General features: G+C 51.3%; 1 protein-coding gene and 1 long non-coding RNA gene across 2 annotated transcripts in view; one reads left to right on the forward strand and one right to left on the reverse strand.

The window, feature by feature from the left end:
• Positions 1 to 3,501, reverse strand: part of FAM83F (family with sequence similarity 83 member F) — a 32,048-nt gene extending 28,547 nt beyond the window's left edge. The window contains exon 1 of the mRNA XM_025882123.2: positions 2,945 to 3,501. Coding sequence (XP_025737908.1) covers positions 2,945 to 3,442 — 498 coding nt within the window. The 5' untranslated portion in view covers positions 3,443 to 3,501. The remainder of the gene's footprint in view (positions 1 to 2,944) is intronic.
• Positions 3,188 to 17,108, forward strand: LOC141370868 (uncharacterized). The gene is made up of 4 exons (XR_012375317.1): positions 3,188 to 3,304; positions 8,910 to 8,960; positions 15,288 to 15,334; positions 17,009 to 17,108. It is a non-coding gene; the product is annotated as an uncharacterized lncRNA (long non-coding RNA).
• Positions 17,109 to 17,618: the final 510 nt, after the last annotated feature.

Raw genomic sequence — 17,618 nt, forward strand, 5'->3', positions numbered from 1 at the left:
GGACACCGCTATGTGTGTGTGTGTGTGTGTGTCTGGTTGCCTCCCCATGACAGTCCCCCTCATGGCGGCACAGAAACCACCTCACAGCAGCCCGACTCCCCCTGCGGACAAAGCAAACTCCCTCCCTCGGGGTGAAAAGGAAGGGGGAAGAACCTAGAGTAATAATAGCTGCGGAAGGTTGCTTGCCAGTTGGACAAGCTGGGGTCAGTCGGGGGCAGGCAGTGCTCAGAGGGTGTAGCCTTTACAGCAGAAGCGAGGGATCTGGGTCTTTGCATAACCAACCACATGACCTTTGGGCAAGTCCCTTTCCTCCTCTGTCCCTCAGTTTCCTCACCTGTGAAACAGGTCAACATCTCTGTGCTACCTACTTCAGGGGGGGTCTCTGAGAAGAAGGTACTGTAGAGCCTGGAGTGACAGTGAGTAAGGGTGGGGCCCAGAAGGCCTGGGAGTTCAGTGGGGCAATGACAGGGTCAGAGGCTGCCTCTGCCAGGGGTGTGCTCACCGGCTTCTGACTCAGTTTTCGGACGCTCGCACCAGGCCCCACACAGTACTCCCCCTAGGAGAGCTCTTTCCTCCTGCCAAAGCTGCTTGCTGTTTTGTTTTGTTTTGTTTTGTTTTGTAAACGATTTTATTTATTTTGAGAGAGTGCGTGCATGTGCAAGTGGAGCGGCGGGGGGGGGGGGGGGGGAGGGGGGGGGGGGGGAAGCAGACTCCCTGCTGAGTGTGGAGCCAGATGACTCTGGGGCCAGGACCCTGAGATCATGACCTGAGCTGAAGTCAGACGCTTAACTGACTGAGCTACCCAGGTGCCCCCAAAGCTGCTTGCTGCTTTGAAGGAAAAATCTTTTGCTCCTGCTCCCAAGTCTCTTAATGGAGAAATTGCCCATTCCAGTTTCCTTCTCTTTCCCCTTTCAACCGTGCAATTCACCTCCCTCAGAAGGCCTTCCCAGATTAGGCTCAAAAAAATGCTTTTCTTTCCAGCATGCCCCAGTATTTGAGTTAACTGAGAGCAAAAACCACAGCTTATATCCTTCTATGGCCGGAGCCTGGCACACAGTGGGCACTCAGGAAGTAATGACTAGTTAAATATGTACGTACTGTTCTCATTCACAATTGTTAAAGTTTCTGTTGTTAAATTTTAAAGAGCTAAGAACACTGCATGACACAGGAGACTCCTGACATCCCACGGGGGACTAGCAGCCCCAGTGGGCAGGGGTCCTGTCTCTCCCTTTCTGTAACAGGGGCACACAACCTGTACCTCAGGTTGTGACCAGGCTAGCTCCATTCAAGGCCCTTGGTTTAGTCCTGCTGCACTACCACCAGACAGCAGGGCAGGATGGCACAGTGATTAAGAGCAAGGACTCTGGCTTTTGAATCCTGGAGCAGCCACTTACTTGCTCTGTGACCTTTGGCAAGCAACTGTTCTGAAACAAAAAAGGCAACTACCCATCTCACCGAGTTGTCGCGAAAAGTAAAAGAGAACATGAAACTATTAGCACAGTGCCTGGCACATATGAAGTGCTAACAAATCAAGGCTTTTAGTATTGCATCATGAGACCTGACCCCTTACCCCAGCTGCACAGTATCATCATCCTTGCCTTTCTCTTTTGCAGAATGCAGTATACAAAGAAAGCTCAGGCAAATAAGGAGGAATTTCTTAGAGAGGGAGGGTGGAAACATGGACAGTGAAAAGTTAATGCTTCCTTCTGGCAGCCAATCTAGCCAACAACCTGCATCACCCCTCCCAGGAAAAGGAGTGTCCCCACTGGTCTTTCTGGGTTGGTCTTCCCTCCCAGGCCACTTCAGCCTCCGGGGGTAACAGGACTCAACCACATCCACTGAGCTGAATTAGAACGGTGAGCCCAAGCCACTCCTGTTGTATATTCTGCACCCGGCGCTAAAGGTGCTGGTGTTTCTAACAAATCTCTGTGTGGGGGAACCAGGTTTAACAAATAAAAGTACAGAATCCTCCATTAAATTTGAACTTCAGCAAACAAAGAACATCTTAGTATCAGTATGCCCCATGCAATGTTTGAGGCATACTAATACCAAAAATTATTTGTTGTTCATCTGAAATTCAAATTTAACAGGCCGTCCCATGTTTTACCTGGAAACCCTACCCAAGTTGCCCCTAGGCAAGGGCACAGAGTAAAGATTAAATTCTTCCCCCTGCCCCACAACCTACTGGTCCACCAGTATCCTAACCAGCCACTCTGGAAACATCTCCTCCTTTCAACCCCCAAGCAGAGAGACACGGTAAGTGAGAGCTTGCCTGACCCCCAACCCCAGTTGTTGAGTCCAGTGATGTGCCTTGTCAAAGTGGCCAGCACAGAGCCAGGCATAGTAGGTGCTCAAAATACATTTCTTCATTTAATCCAGGCCGCTTGACTTCTAGTACTGGCCCCCAAGGGGGTGTGAATGCTAGTCCAGTCTTGACTCTGCGGGCCCTCCTAAGAACAGCTGAGGGTTTTATTAGCATTTCGCTTTTGGCTGGGGTAGGGGTGGGGAAGTCCCACCACCCAGTTCCTGGGGTTGACTGAAGACCAAATGAGAAAATGGCCTGGGGTAGGTTTTGTAAATCCCTGGGCAGCACATGGGTTATTATCAAGAACTCTGAGAGGCCCATTGTACCACAAAGCCCCACAGCCCCCAGTCTTCCCTACAGAGAGGAACCTGACAGGGAAAAAGCAGCACAGAGCGGAGGAAAGCCAGCCCCTCTGGACACTAATAATGACAACTGTCTAGCACCTTGTGATTTGCCAAACACGTCCCCATCCATCCTCTTTAGAGGCCTCACCAGCCCCTCGGCTTAAGGGAGGGTTCTGGGCCCATTTTCCAGAGTGATCAGGAAGTCCTGCCCCAGGCCCTGCTTCTGAGGTGGGTCCTGGTCCAAGAGGCTGCCCCGGGGTGGGGGTGTCCCACCGGTGTGGGGGGCGGGGCCTACCTTCTGGGCCTGTTGGATCATCTGCCTGACCACCTGCTTGAGGTGGGGCGCCTTCTCCTCCTTGGGCGGGTGGGTGAAGAGGGTGATGCGGCTCACGCCGCGGTAGACGCCCGTGTCGGTCCAGCCCAGGTCCAGCGGGGGCACCTCGGTGTCGGAGCGGTCGGGCCAGTAGGCCAGGGACTCGCCGGGCTCGGCCGGGGCCTGCGCCGGGGCTTTCGCCTTGGCCTTGCTCTTGCCCCGGGCGGCGGCGTTGGCGGCGACGGCGGCGGCATCCTCGTAGGGGCTCCAGGCGGCGCGGAGGGCCTGTTGCTCCCGGCTGGAGAGGAAATCCCGCAGCTGCTCCTTCTTGACCAGCTCGCGGTAGGCCCGCTCGCCGCCGCGCAGCAGCGCCTCCAGCGCGGCCCGCCTCCGCTCGCAGTAGTAGAAGGCAGCCTGCGCCTCGGTCACCCTCTCGTTCACGTGCGCCTCGTCCAGGCAGCTCAGCTGGGACTCGGCCATGGCGCTGCGGCCGCCCGCCCCGGCCCCGGCCTCGGCCGCGGCCCCGGTCGCCCCGCCGCACCTGGAGCTGAGGGGCGGGGCGCCTCACCGGGCCGCGAGGTCGGCCAATCGGCGCGGGCCGGGGCGCGGGCGCGGCCGTCGGACGGGGAGGGTCGGCCGCGCCCTACGCCTCGGGCGGCGGGGGTGGTGGTGGTGGCGCGGACCTGGAGCGGAGCCGGCGGCCTGGGGGTCGGGAGTGGGCTAGTTCCCGGGCGGGACGCGGCGGGGCCTAGGCCTGAGGGCCCGGGAGCTCCAGGATGGGCAGGAACTTGCCGGGGTGGGGGTGGGGGGGGTCCCGGTTAGACGCACGTGAGGCCTCTGGCCCGCTTCTGCCTCCGGGCCCCGACCCCCCGGTGGCGATCTAACCCTTCCTGCGGCCTGGCAGGGCGGGACACGGAGCAGGCGCGCGTCCATCTTCTCCGCAGTTATGGCCGCGAGCAAGTGCTTCGGTCGGGGTGCCTCGGGGGTAGTGGATCTCACCACTCCCCGCGTGGAGGGTCTGGGGGCCCCTGCTGCCAGATGGGATTGTGACGGCTGGGGGGAGGTGGTTGTGTGCAAAAGCGAAATGCTAATAAAACCCTCAGCTGGCGGCCCACATGTCTCAGTTCTGAGATCAGAGGGCTCCAGAAGCTGCCAATACAGCACCTTCACCACGATAAAAATTTCTTTAAAAAAAAAAAAAAGAAAAAAAGTCCAGATACAGCAAGGATTTAAGCTGCTGTGGTGGAATTCCCCCCCCATTTTAATTTGAACTGACGTGTGTGTGTGTGTGTGTGTGTGTGTGTGTGTATTTGGGCAAGATAGGCTGCCAGAGGCCTGATTACTATATTAGTGATTCAAAGTGCATGTTTGAGCTCAAGGAAAGAAGCCACACACACACACACACACACACACACACACACACACACACACATCACCAGCAGCCGCTGCTCTGCTGTTTCCCATTGGATTAAATACAATCTTCTTAGTCATTAACATATTATTTTGTTCATGCCCTGCTGTACAATTTGATTCTCCACATTCAAAATATTTTCAGATCATAGCAACCAAAGGTTCACATTTCTCCCATTTTATAGCACAGCATCTCAGAGCTGGAAGGAGCATTAGAAACTAGTCCAACCCCCTCATTTTACAGCTGAGGAAATTGAGGCCTTGAAGCACGTGGTCTAGCCCCCCCTCCCACAGGAGAGGCTGTGCCTGGGGGCTATTAGGTCCTCTGCCTCTCAGTGATCTTTGCCCTTCATCTCAGCCACCTTTGCCCTTTCTCCTTGTGAAATGACAGAAGGTTACTGGGGACCTGATTTTAAACCCCAGGGAATTTGAAGAGGTTGCCTGCTATTTCTGGGCCTTCCTTTGACAGTGTAGGAGAAAAAAAAATGAGGGCCAGATTGTCAAATAGCTGTGACTATTGTGACAGTAGTCAGTCCTGGCACCCAGTGTCAGCTCAAAGATCAGTGGTGGTGGGCAGCAAGATGCCTATCACCTTGGCAACCTTAGGAATGGCAAGGCCTCACTTCTGGCACATTTTACGCTTAATTTCATCTTTAGATAAGTTTCGTCTTTAGAATGGAGACAAGTTTGCTTCCTAAGGATTTGGTCCTAACAGATGACAGACTATGCCCTGGGGGCATAGAGGAGCTGGGGAGGTGGGGGGAATAACACAGGTGTGGTGAAAGTGCTCTGATAAACTCAAGCAGCAGTGCACTGGGAGCAAACATTTACTCAACGCCCATTATGTGCCGGGCGCGCAGTATGCACTTAGTACGTAGTTCTTTAAAACAGAATGAATTAGAGCCAAGAGAAAGGTATGTGCAGGGAGCTGTGGGGACTGTGAGGGAAGAAATAATTAATCTTGTCCAGTGGGATGTGGATAAGAGAGGCTTCACCCAGCAGGAGGGGATTTTGAGTGGAGCCTAAAGGACGAGAAGATTTCAAGGGGAGAGAGGGAGTGAAGACACTCCAGGCAGAGGGATATGGCCGGAGCATCATGCCGGAATCAGGCACATGAGGCTTCAGGTCAAGATCCTTAACCCTCAGAGCCTTAGTGTCCTCATCTGCAAAATGGGATAACAATCCCCATTTCCTAACACCTCCCAGATTGTTGTAGGGATTAAATAAGATCTGGTGTTCGGTTTAATTAGCTTTTGTGTCTGGCTGGTAGAAAGTGGTTTACAACATTGCTTCCAACACATTCCTGTGCATAGAAATCACCTGGAGGACTTGTGAAAATTTGGATTCTGATTCAGTAGGTCTGAGGTGAGCCCGAGATTCTGCATTTCTAACAAGCTCCCAAGTTATGCTGGTAGCGAGGGCCCACAGACCGCGCTGTGCCCAGCAAGGATTTCAGAGGCCAGTGAAGAAGAGCGTGAACTTTCGTGTCAGGAAGTCCTGGAATGAATCTCACTTTCTTGAGACAAGTTGTGTGTCCCTGGGAAAGTTACGTCCCTTTTCTGAACCTTGGTCACATCTTCAGTAAAATATGGGCAATAAAAAGTCCTACCCTACGGGGCTTCGTGAAGTGTCTGGCCTGGCGGAGAAGCCAGTAAAGGGTTGTTAGTGTTGAAGTGTGGGAAGATGGGACTGGAAAGAGGGATATTGGGGCTACATTGTGGGGAACCTTAATTTTAGATCTTATCCTGTAGCCAGAGGGGAGGCACTGAGGGTTATTAAGAGACTGATATGATCATTAAAAAAAAGTAGCAGTAATTACTATGTGCCAAGCACTGTGCTAAATATTTTAGGGATCCTTCAAATGAATTAATGTAATCCTATTTTAAACATTATTATCATCCCCATTTTATAGGTAAGAAATCTGAAGCACAGGGAGGTTCAGTAGCATACTCTAGGTCACCCAGCTAGTGAGTATGAGAGTCAGGATTTAAACCCAGATCATCTGACTCCAGAGCTTGCCTACCCACCTGCCTTGCTATATTGCCCCTGTTGAGAATGTTAGGAAGGGGCATTAGTGAGAGACAGTGTTCCCCTTGCTTACTAATTTATTCATTCAACAAACATTTGCTGAATGCCTAGCATGGTGTTCTGGGTTAGAAACCGTTCATTCATTTAGAGATCCTTAATGAGCCTTACTAAAGCACAAGGCTCTACTCTAGGTGCTGGGTATAGCTCTGAACCAAACCAAGTCCTTGCTCACGTGGAGCCCACATTGAAGTGCAGTGATTAAGGCATGGTTTTTGCTCTCAGGAAGCACAAATGTTATGTGACATAAGTTGGAATTGGACAGAAGGTTAGAATCAGAGTAGAATATTTTAGTAACAGTTGACATTGGAAAAGATCTCTCCTGGATGTAACTGATAGGAAACACACTGTGGTCTTTTTGGAAGAATCCCCCTTTAGGTACCAAGGGACTTATTTATTCAACTACCATTTTTGAGCAGTTAATGTGTAGTAGATAACATGCTTGTCACTGGGAATAAAGAAAAGAGGAATCAGACTCAATAGCCTGGTGGCTGCCTTAGTTTCGCCGGGAGTCAGATGCCCCCAGCTGTCTTTGCAAAGCAGGGGACAAGTGACGGCATCTGCGTTGTCAGGGAGGTTGCAGGCTGTGGAGTCACTTTAACATACAATTATCCAATTTGATCTGCCCCAATCTGGTGAAGTAGACTCTGAAAGGGATTACAGGGAGGGGTTAAAGATGAATAAAGTGAGACTCCAGGGGAGGACCCGTTCCAGGTTATCAGCTGGCAAGTGGAAACGCAGGGGCATCCGTCCACGCAGCCTGACCCCCCACCCGACCCCGGCCTTCCACCCTCCCACACAGCTAGACACTGTGCATTGTCACTGAGGTTTTTAAAAAGACTTACCCGCCGGGAAATCGATTCCTTTCAGGCACAGGCTCTATCTACTTTGCATCTGGGGACATTCCATGAGGCGGTGACACCCTAGGAGAAAGCCTCTGGCCCTGCACCAGTCCCTTCAGTCCTGGGTCTGGAGTTTCCCTGAGCAAGGTGGCGTCCTGTCATGCTTGCATTTCCAACTTTGGAGGCCCCTTTGCTCAGGGTGACTGCGCCTTCCAGAGAAATCGTGCCGCCTCCTCCCGCAGATGCTGCCCCCTCCCACCCAGGTCCTTGGCTCCCGGTCACCTTCCTCTCCCCAGGGCACGCTGCCTGCTGTGTGTGCAGTAAAGATTCGACACCTTGTAGTTAATGCTAATTGCAACTCTGTTCATCTCCAGGCACTATTTTCCCAGGCTCTCCTGTGTAATTCGAGTCCCAAAATAGCCCACCTCATGATACATCAGCTACATGTCCCAGGGCTGACTTTTTCTCCTCGGCGGGAATTTGTGTCATGAGCGCCTGTTGTAAAACTTTGGGGACGCTTCGTGCCCGCTCCCTATCCCCAGAGAGGATGAGAGAGCAAGAGGAGGTGGATGGGGCTGGCGCCATGGGGAGAAGGGTGTAGATTCTAGGACCGAGCTAGATGAGCAAAGTCTTTCTCCTCTGACCGGCTCTGCTGGCCCCAAGGAAGGAATACACCCAGGTCTCTCCCCCACGCCCCTCCCCCAGCCACAACTTACCGGAAGCTTCATCTTTTTATTCATGAATGGTTTTGAGGCATGGGTTATGTACTAGGCAAGTTCCTGTCCTCCCAGACCTTCCAGACTCGGGGACTTTGTTGTATCTGCAACCTTGGAAGCATGATGTAGGTTCCCCTCCCCAACCACTCTGCCAACTGCTTCCCTCTCAGCTCCAGAACATTCTCCTCCACTGCATACCAGTTCGTCAGGCTGCCCACTGGTCCTCTGTACTCGGATGTCCCCCAGGCACCTCCACTGCAAGGGAGGTCTCAAAAGGAACCCACTCCCACTTCTCTTCTACCCTCACCCCGCCACTGTTCTTTCTGGGTCTCTCTGCTCCAGAATGACACCACCACCTGCCCGGTTGCCCAAGTGGGAAATGTGCACGTGTCTTGACTCTTGTCCCTCCCTCATGGCTACCAGACCAGATGAGGATTCTTCTGTGACATTTAGTCCTCTTCACCCCATCCCTGCTGCCCACTCCCTCGCAACCCCTTCCCCCCCACTGTTGCAAGAGCCTCCCAACTGGATCTTCTCCCCCCAGTCCCTTTTAAAATGCAAAGATACCATGTAATTTCCCTGCATAAAACTCTTCCGGGGTTCCCTATTTACCCTACACTAAAGACCGAGCACCTTGCAGCCATTTATGGTCCTATTAGGTTTCTTCTGTCTTCTCCGTCTTCCTTGACACGTGGTGCCTTTGCTTAGGGAGCTCCTGAAGCTAAAATGCTTTTCTCTCCCGTCCGCCAGCCACTCTTCTGAATCCTTTGGTCCTCAGTTTGGTCACTTCCTCCATGGTGTCTCCTGGCCTTCCGGGTCTGGCCGGATGCCCTCCCTTCATGAACCTGAGTTTAACTCAAGTTCTGTATGGTAATGGTTTGTCTCCCCCAACAGGTCGCAGGTTCCTTGGGGGCAGGACCGTCTTATTCATCAAGATGTTCCCAGGTATTGGACCTTAAATGCTGAACTTTTGCCCTGGGTTGGCCCCTTCTCCACCACCATTTTACTTCAGACTGACTGGGAATACCTTCTTAAGACTGGACAGGATTTTCCTCATTTCCCCTGAAGTAAGAGCATAACAATAAGATCCTGGAAGGCAAAAGCAATTCAACTGAATGAGAGTCTTTAGCCGTGCAGTTTCACAGTGTGACTGTGTGTGTGTGTGTGTGTGTGTCTGTGAGAGAGAGAGAGAGAGAGAGAGAGAGAGAGAGAGGAGAGAGAGAGATGTGTGGTAGGTACATGACACGGTGAACATTTTTTTTTTACGTAAGGTCTACGCCCAACGTGGGGCTCGAACCCATGACCCTGAGATCACGTGTCATACGCTCTGTAGACTGAACCAGCTGGGCACCCCATGGTGGACATTTCTGATCGTCTTTAAAGATAAAGAGGGATTTTGGCACCCGCACCCTCCTGGGAGGCCCAGACCAAAGGGCAGATGGGGGAGGAGGAACCAGGACCAGGAAGGGGGCAGAGGTCCAACCAAAGGCCTGCCTACATACGAACAGGCCCAGGGGTCTAGTGCTTCTCCCCACCTGGAGGCTCCTCCCGCGGGTGCGAGGCTGCCGTGGCCACTTGGGCCAACTGTCAGAGTCAGCCCGTTGTGTGGTCTGGGGGTGCCTCAGGGCAAGAGCTGGTCCCTGGAGAGGTGACTATGGCAGACAGGCTCGGGTTCCACCCTCTGCCCTGCCGTGCTTCTGGCTCCCTGTCTGCCGACTTCGTACCAGAAGATTCCTGACCATGAAGGAGAGGGACCGAGACAACCTCGGGGCCCAAACCCTGCTTTAGTGCTTCTCCTCTCTGACTGCCCCGTGCCGTGCACGTTGCCAGCCCAGAGGGGCCCCATCCCAAGCTCTGCACGCCCAGAGTCCAAGGGCAGCACTCTCAGCTAGCGAGTAAGTCTCCAAGGTTAGGAACCAGTGTGGTTTGCCTTTGTGTTTCCCTTTGTACATAGCCAGCATCCACTCAACAAATATTTATAGACTGACTTCTGAGCAATATCCTCAGTGAAAACGATCATTCTATCAGCAAACATACATGGAACCCTATGCTGTAGGGGATTTAAGAAAAAAACGTAGACCCACTCCCAGCTCCAAAGGGGCTCGGAAAACAAAGGGGTTTCCAAAGCCCTTCTGTCTCCGCTGCTGTCTACTCTCCCTTGAAGCTGCTAGGGAGGCAGGAATTCGACATTATTTCAGGTCAACTGAACATATTCTAAAACTTTTAACCCTATTGACTTGAGGCTAATAGTATGTTGGGGATCGTAATCCACAAATAATTATTTAATTTCTAGGGATAAAAATTCAGATTCGGTGAATTTCCTAATCATTCCCTAGGCGCCAGGCATACATTGGCTCACTTCATCCTCACATTAAGTATTACATTTGCTCATGATACAGCTGATAAAGCTGAGGTTCAGAGAGCTTTAGCAACCTGATCAGGGTCACAGAGCTAAGGAGTCAAACTTAAGTCCACTTGTCACCAGATCTGTGAGACTCAAGGGCCAGATGGGTTATATAACAGAACTGCCTTGTCCAATATGGTTGTTGCTATTTAAATGTAAATTAAGCAAAATTAAATAAAAGTAAGAAATGCAGAGGCGCCTGGTTGGCGCAGTCGGTAGAACATGTGACTCTTGATCTCAGGGTCATGGGTTCAAGCCCCATGTTGGGCGTGGAGCCTACTTAAAAAAATCTTTAAAAAATAAATTAAAAGTAAGAAATTCAGTTCCTCGGTCACACTGGTCACATTGGAAGTGCTCAGTGACCGGTGGGGCCAAGGGCGATCACACTGGCTAGTGCAGATAGAGAACATTTCCATCAGCACAGAAAGTTCACCATCACATGGCACTGTTACAGGAACGCAAATGCAGGGACCATTATTTGAGGGCTGAGAAATTAGGAAGGCTTTTCCCTAGGGAGGTGGACCTTGAGCTGGGCCCAGGACCTAAAACTTGGAGAGGCGGTTGGGGAGCAGTGGAAGTAGCAATGACTCCCTGGAGAAAGAGGGAAATCGTGCCCCTCACATTTGCTGCCAGCTCTGGTAGAGGCCTGGCACTGAGCGGATGTTGAGCGGGTGAATGAATGAATGAATGAATGAAATGATCAAGGCAAATACAGGCTGAATGAACACATCAGTTTGGATCATGGTGTGTGTGTGTGTGTGTGTGTGTGTGTGTGTGTGTGTGTGGAGTGTATTTTTGTCTTGTGGTTGTGTGTACATGTGCATGTGACTACACATATGTGAATATGCACATGCACATGTTTCAGGGGTGGGGGAAGGACAGAGGGAGGGAATAGGCCAGAAAGAGAGGTTGCCCCATGAAAGTTCTTGAATCTCTGAATTCCAGGGTGAGTTTGAACTTAGCTCTGTTGGCAGTTGGGAGCCACGGAGGGTGTGTGAGCTGGGAAATGGCAGGATGTCCCTGGCAGAGGGCATGGGATGGGCCGGAGGGAGAGAGAGCCCCTGGTGTGCTCTGACAACATGGAGTGTTTGAGAAAGCTGACTATTCCGGTTCCGGGTTTGGGGCGGTGTGCGGAGGAAGGCACAGGAAGGGATGGCATTTTCTCCCACTTCTTCCTGGCAGCAGCAGAGTTCCTGGAGTGGTGTGCTCTGGTAGGCAGGGCAGGCAGCGTGGGGTGGCTTGAGCAATCTTCAGCCCTGGAGGGCAAAGCGCTGCTAACGAACCTCCTCCCCTTCCCAAGAGAGAGCAGTGCTGGGAACTGGGGTGTGTCTGAAACATTTTTAGACAAATTTTAAAACAGCTGTACCCCAATGAAGGGACCTGGGCTGGAATTATGTATTTAGTATTTGTTCATCCCTGTCTTTGGGGACGAGGCCACAGGGCACAGGCCCTTTGCCCGCCCCCTCCAGGGCGAGGCCAGAAGGGCAGTATCAAGAGATGGTTCCACAGAGGGAGAATTGCTCTCTGAGGGTGGAATCAAGGAGGACTTCGTGAAGGAGGTGGCATTTCCCCCCAGCCTTGCAGGCTGGCTGGGACATGGACAGAGGGCAATAGAGAGGCACTGCCCAGTCACCAAAGGAGGAATATGCAGGGCAAGGTTCAGGGCAGAGAGTGGCCAAGAGGTCCTGACTCCTTCTACCACCCCCCCACCCCCCAGCACTGGGAGGCAGCTTGAGCCTCAAGCTTTTAGTAGAGAAAGTGACGCATCTGGATGGAGTGATGTGTAAAGTCGCAGAGAGCCTGGAGGCAGGCAGACCATCCAGAGGAGTTAATGGCAGCTTCAGGACCAGCCTGCCATCCTCCAGCAAGAAGCACTCCTTTATTTGGCCAGCACCCTCAGCACTTTGTCCTTTGCCGGCCACCGTCACAGGGCAGTGGTCCCTGGGAAGAGGGTGGCTGAGGCCCGGGGAGGGGAGCTGTCCCAAAGTTGATTTAGTACCTCAGCAGGTTATTGGTGTGATAGGAGCACAGAGACTTACCCCGAGGAGGGCTGAGTACAGGATGGGGGGGGAGGTAGGGTGCAGAAGTCCGTTTCTGCCCCAGTGGAAGGTATAGTGGGGCCGCCCTCCATTTGCTGGGCCCTCACCAAACAGTTCCTGTAACTCTGCTTACTTCTCATGACAACTTAGTGCTACTGTGTCTGGTTCTCTCGATTAGCTCAGAGAGGTCAGGTAACTTGTCCAGGCTCACAGAGTCAGCCGCAGAGTGCTTTCTCCACTTTTTCCACAGTGCCTGCAGGGGAAGTAAAGGATAGCTAGAAAGGAGGGGCACTGGGGTGCATGATTCAAGGATGGGCTTTCTCTATAGGCCTGGGACTTTCTAGACCGCCCCACATCACAGCTAGCAGCGGCAAAGCCGCTGGCCCTAACACCCCCTACTGTTTTTCACACCCTAGGTACAAGGTGTGAATTCCTCGCTCTGCTGTGGACTTGAAAGGGGAAACTCAGCAGTCGAGTAGGGGTGGAGAATGTTCCCTGATATGACTCCAGCATCCGGGGCCACACTCAGACATAACCCTATTGGCCATGTATATGGCGGGGGAAGGATAAGGAGCGGCCAAGACATAAGAACTGGAGGCAAGGTCGGAGGAGGAAGGGGGAAGGCAGATCAGCTATTGGAGGTTGGATGGGTAGGGTCCAGTTTCTCTTTTGGGGCTACAGGGGCCACCGGTGATAATGGACACCAAGGGAGTACTGGGGGGTGAAGCATGGGTGGGGAAGGGAGAAGCAGCCCACAAGATTGGAAGCTTCGGGCAGGTAGACAGGCAGGAGGGCAGCCAGGGCTAGGAGACCCCAGCAGCAGGGATCTGGATTCTGGAAGGGGACTGGCACAGACGAGAAGGGAGGGGAGGAGCTGGGTAGTGCATGGGTCCGAACACCGAGACCTGGCTAGGGGTCTCACTGCAGGAATGAAGGAAGAGACTGGGGCCAAGGCTCAGATCAAGGGCAGGATCAAGTAGTCAATCCTAGAGCCTGGTGCAGAGCCCCACACGTCAGGAGTTGGCCCCAGTGGGCTGGGCCTGTGCCCTGGCTCCACTGGGGACAGAAGGGCCAGCAGAGCACAGGAAGGGGTAGACCCTTTAGCAAGCCACGTACCCTCAGGTAACACACCCCTAAGGGGACTTCCTTAGGAAGTCTAGGTTTGGAAAAGGACCCAGGGAACCCCAGGGACTCATGAGTATCAATTCCGGAAGCTAAATTTCTGTCAACAGAATCTCCATGACTTTTATGTGTTCTACTAGAGACATTGGCTGGCTAGTTTCTCTATTTTATTTTAAACACAGCTCAATCCGTTCCTTTCTGCACCCATCTTGAGTCATTCTTACCTAAGAGGAGTCTGAGGATCAGTGTTTATTTAGTATATGCCGTCTGCATGCATCGGTGGTTTAGAGCACTTTATTTTACTGATAAGGAAAATGAGGCACAGAGGGGTGAAGAGATTTCCCGAAGGTCCAGTGGCCCAGAGAGAGTGAGGACAGAGTCCCAACTAGGGACACCCCCCCCCCCCGGGCCAGTGCTTCCTTCCCCCTGTACCCCCCACCTCATCTGGACTTGCCATGGTAACCAAGCCTCCTCCAGCGTGGGAAGCAAAGGCTGTGTGGCAGTTACCCTAGCAACTCCCCATAACCAGGTCAGAGCTGGGGCGGGGGGGGAGGTACCACGTGCTGCCCACCCTGGGGAATTCAGTCCTGTTGAAACGGGATTGCCCACGTTAGAACATGGCCACAAATGACCCTGGATAGAGCCATACCTAGAAGCACCTGTGTAGGGGAGTCTCACACCAGGCTCAGTGCTATTGCTGGGACGATGGCACAGATCTGACTGGCTGGGGCCTCTGTCCCCACAGCAGACACAGAGCCTCACTATGTACAGTTCTGGTTTCTGTGCATAGCATGGAGGCTGTCCCCACTGATAGGCTGTCTTAATATGCATGTGGGAATCCATTGTGGAGGGCTGATGGAAGAGTGTGTGTGTGTGTGTGTGTGTGTGTGTGTGTGTGTGTGTCCATGTAGGCATTTCAACTCTGAGGGGAAAGCCAGGGAGCTATGCTGCCTCACACTGCCTTTTTGTTCCTTAACTATCTCAAGGAATGTTTATGGAGTGGCCTGGTTCATAAAATTTGTGCATCTTCTTCTAACATTTCCTGTAGATTGGGTCTTGATAGCCATTGCCCACTGTCATCCAACCCAACCACTTCCTCCTTCCCCGCTCTGCCTGGGTTCCCAGGTTCTGCCTCCTGTAGGGTCCCATCAACTGGTCTAAGCCAGTCATGGTGGTCTCATTCTCTTAGAAATGGCTCGTTTCAGAATGGCAGGTGATCCAGTCACATCAATGGGATCCGAGGGAATGGCTGCTGTATGACTTCTGGGAAAGGTTTTACTCACAAATTTATTTACTTATTAATTAATTAATTAATTAATTTAAGAGTCAGAGAGAGAGCGCAAGAGTGGGGTGAGGGGCAGAGGGAGAAGCAAAGGTTCCCTACTGAGCAGGGAGCCTGATGTGGGGCTCCATCCTGCGACTTCCGGATCATGACCTGAGCTGAAGGCAGGCGCTTCACCCACTGAGCTACTCAGGTGCCCCTATTTATTTATTTTAAAGATTTTATTTATTTAATTATTTATTTGAGGGAAAGAGAGAGAGAGCACAAGTGGGACCTCAGGCTCACTCACTTTCCACTAGTCTAAGTGGGGCGCTCAGTAGATGCCTGGATAAGGCTTGGTATTAAAACTAAAAGACCCAAAGGAGACAAGTGCCCCTCTTCCTGAATAAGCCAAAGATATGACTCCTTGGTCCTTTGTCTCCTAGGTTGGAACTGAAATTGGACTTGCAGCTGCAGGACCAGCTTCTTGCAGGTTGAGTAGACTTTCCTTCCTTCCTTCCTTCCTTCCTTCCTTCCTTCCTTCCTTCCTCACTCATGCATTCATTCATTCATGCATCCATGCTGAGACTGGTTCCTCCCTGCTCGTGAGAGCCAATTGTGCACACATCTCTTCTCCACTCCCAGTTCACTGATGTCATGTTGGTGGCTTGAAATCAGCCGCGGTGGGAGATTTGTTGTTGTTGTTTTAATAGACTTAATATTTTTTTAGAGCACTTTAGGTTCACAGCAGAATTGAGCAGAAGACAGGGTTTCCTTATACTCCCTGTCACATGCACAGCCTCCCCCATTAACAACATCCCCCACCCAAGTGGTACATTTGTTACACTTGGTGAACCTTATCAACACATCATTATCACCCAAAGCCCATAGTTTACCTCAGGGTTCACTCTTGGTATTGTACACTCTCTGGGTTTTGACAAATGTGTAATGACATGTGGCCACCATTATAGTATCATGGAGAATGATCTCACTGCTCTAAAAATCTTCTGTGTTCCACCTCTTCTTTTCTCCCTCTCACCTCACGCTTGGCAATTGCTGATCTTTTTACTGTCTCAATAGTTTTGCTGTTTCCAGAATGTCATACAGTTGGAATCATACAGTATGTAGCCTTTACAGATTGGCTTCTTTCACTTAGTGATAGGCATTTAAGGTTTCTACATGTCTTTTCATGGCTTGATAGCTTCTTTCCTTTTTTTTTTTTTTAGATTTTATTTATTTATTTGAGAGACAAGAGTGAGCAAGAGATAGAGCACATGAGCGGGGGCAGAGGGAGAGGGAGAAGCAGTGAGCAGGGAGCCCGATGCAGAGCTTGATCCCAGGACCCTGGGATCATGACCTGAGCAGAAGGCAGACACTTAACCGACTGAGCCACCCAGGCACCCTGATAGCTCATTTCTTTTTAGCACTGAAGAATATTCCATTGTTTGGATGGACCACAGCTTATTTATCCATTCACCTACTGAAGGACACCTCGGTTGTTTCCAAGTATTGGCAATTATGAATGGAACAGACATAAACATTCATGTACAGGTTTTTGCATGGACATAAGTTTTCAGCTCCTTTGGGTAAATACCAAGAAGCATGATTGCTGGATCATATGTTAAGGCTATGTTTAGTTTTGTAAGAAACTGCCAAACTGTCTTCCAAAGGGGCTGTACCATTTTGCATTCCCACCAGCAGTGAATGAGAATTCCTGTTACTCCACATCCTTGCCAACATTTGGTGTTGTCAGTGTTTTGGTCCTTGGATTTTCTAAGAGCTGTGTAATGGTATCTCATTGTTTTAATTTGCATTTCCCTAATGACATGTAGTGTTGAGCATCTTTTCATGTGCTTACTTGTGATTTTTTATCTTCTTCAGTGAGGTGTCTGTTCAGGCGTTTTGCCCATTTTTCAGTTGGGTTGTTCATTTCCTTATCGTTGGGTTTTAAGAATTCTTTGTTTATTTTGGATAACAGTTCTTTATCAGGTAGGCTTTTTGCAATTATCTTTTCCCCTTCTGTGGTTTGTCTTTTCATTATTTTGACGCACGGTAGGAATATTTACACCACAGAACTGGCAAATGTGACAATTGGGGCTTTCCTTTAGAGGGCAGTTGTTCAACATTTACCAGCACACCAATGCACGCATGCATCAACCATTTATAGGGTGAACTGTTCGTGCACTCAAAGATGTTCAGTCCTGTGGGGAGGCAGACTCAGTGGATCACCAACTATACAACAGAGTTCTGAAATATCGGGATGGAAGCAGAACAAGGATGCAAGAGGAACATGGAGGAGGGACATCTACAGCAGCCATGAAGTTGGGATGGCTTCCCAGTGGAGAAATTGAGCCCTGAGCTAAGTATTTCAAAGTGAGTAGCAGTTGCCTGGATCCCTAATGCCCAATAAGGTAGCCACTTGCCCCGTCTTGTTGTTGGAACTCACTCACACTAGCCACATTGCAAGCAGCCAGTGGCCATGAGTGGCTGGAGGCTGCCACATTGGACAGAGCAGATAGAGAACTTTCCCTTCATCATCACAGAATGTGCTATTGGACCACACTGATCTAGACCAAAAAATTGGGGGAAAGGCATTCTAGGCAGAAGGAACCCGATGGAAAGACTCAGCGCTCTGAGACAACATGACTCATTCTGGGGGGAGATGGGCATTGCGGCTGAACAAACAGGCAGCAGTCAGATTGCAAAATGGCATTACTGCCAAGCCGGGGAGTTTAAACTCTAGCCTGAAAGCCAGTGGGAGCCCCCAGAGGCTTTTG

This window comes from Callorhinus ursinus, unplaced genomic scaffold (assembly GCF_003265705.2).
Source record: "Callorhinus ursinus isolate GAN/ISIS: 27379988/994484 unplaced genomic scaffold, GSC_fseal_2.0 scaffold48, whole genome shotgun sequence".
Lineage (NCBI taxonomy): Eukaryota > Metazoa > Chordata > Mammalia > Carnivora > Otariidae > Callorhinus > Callorhinus ursinus.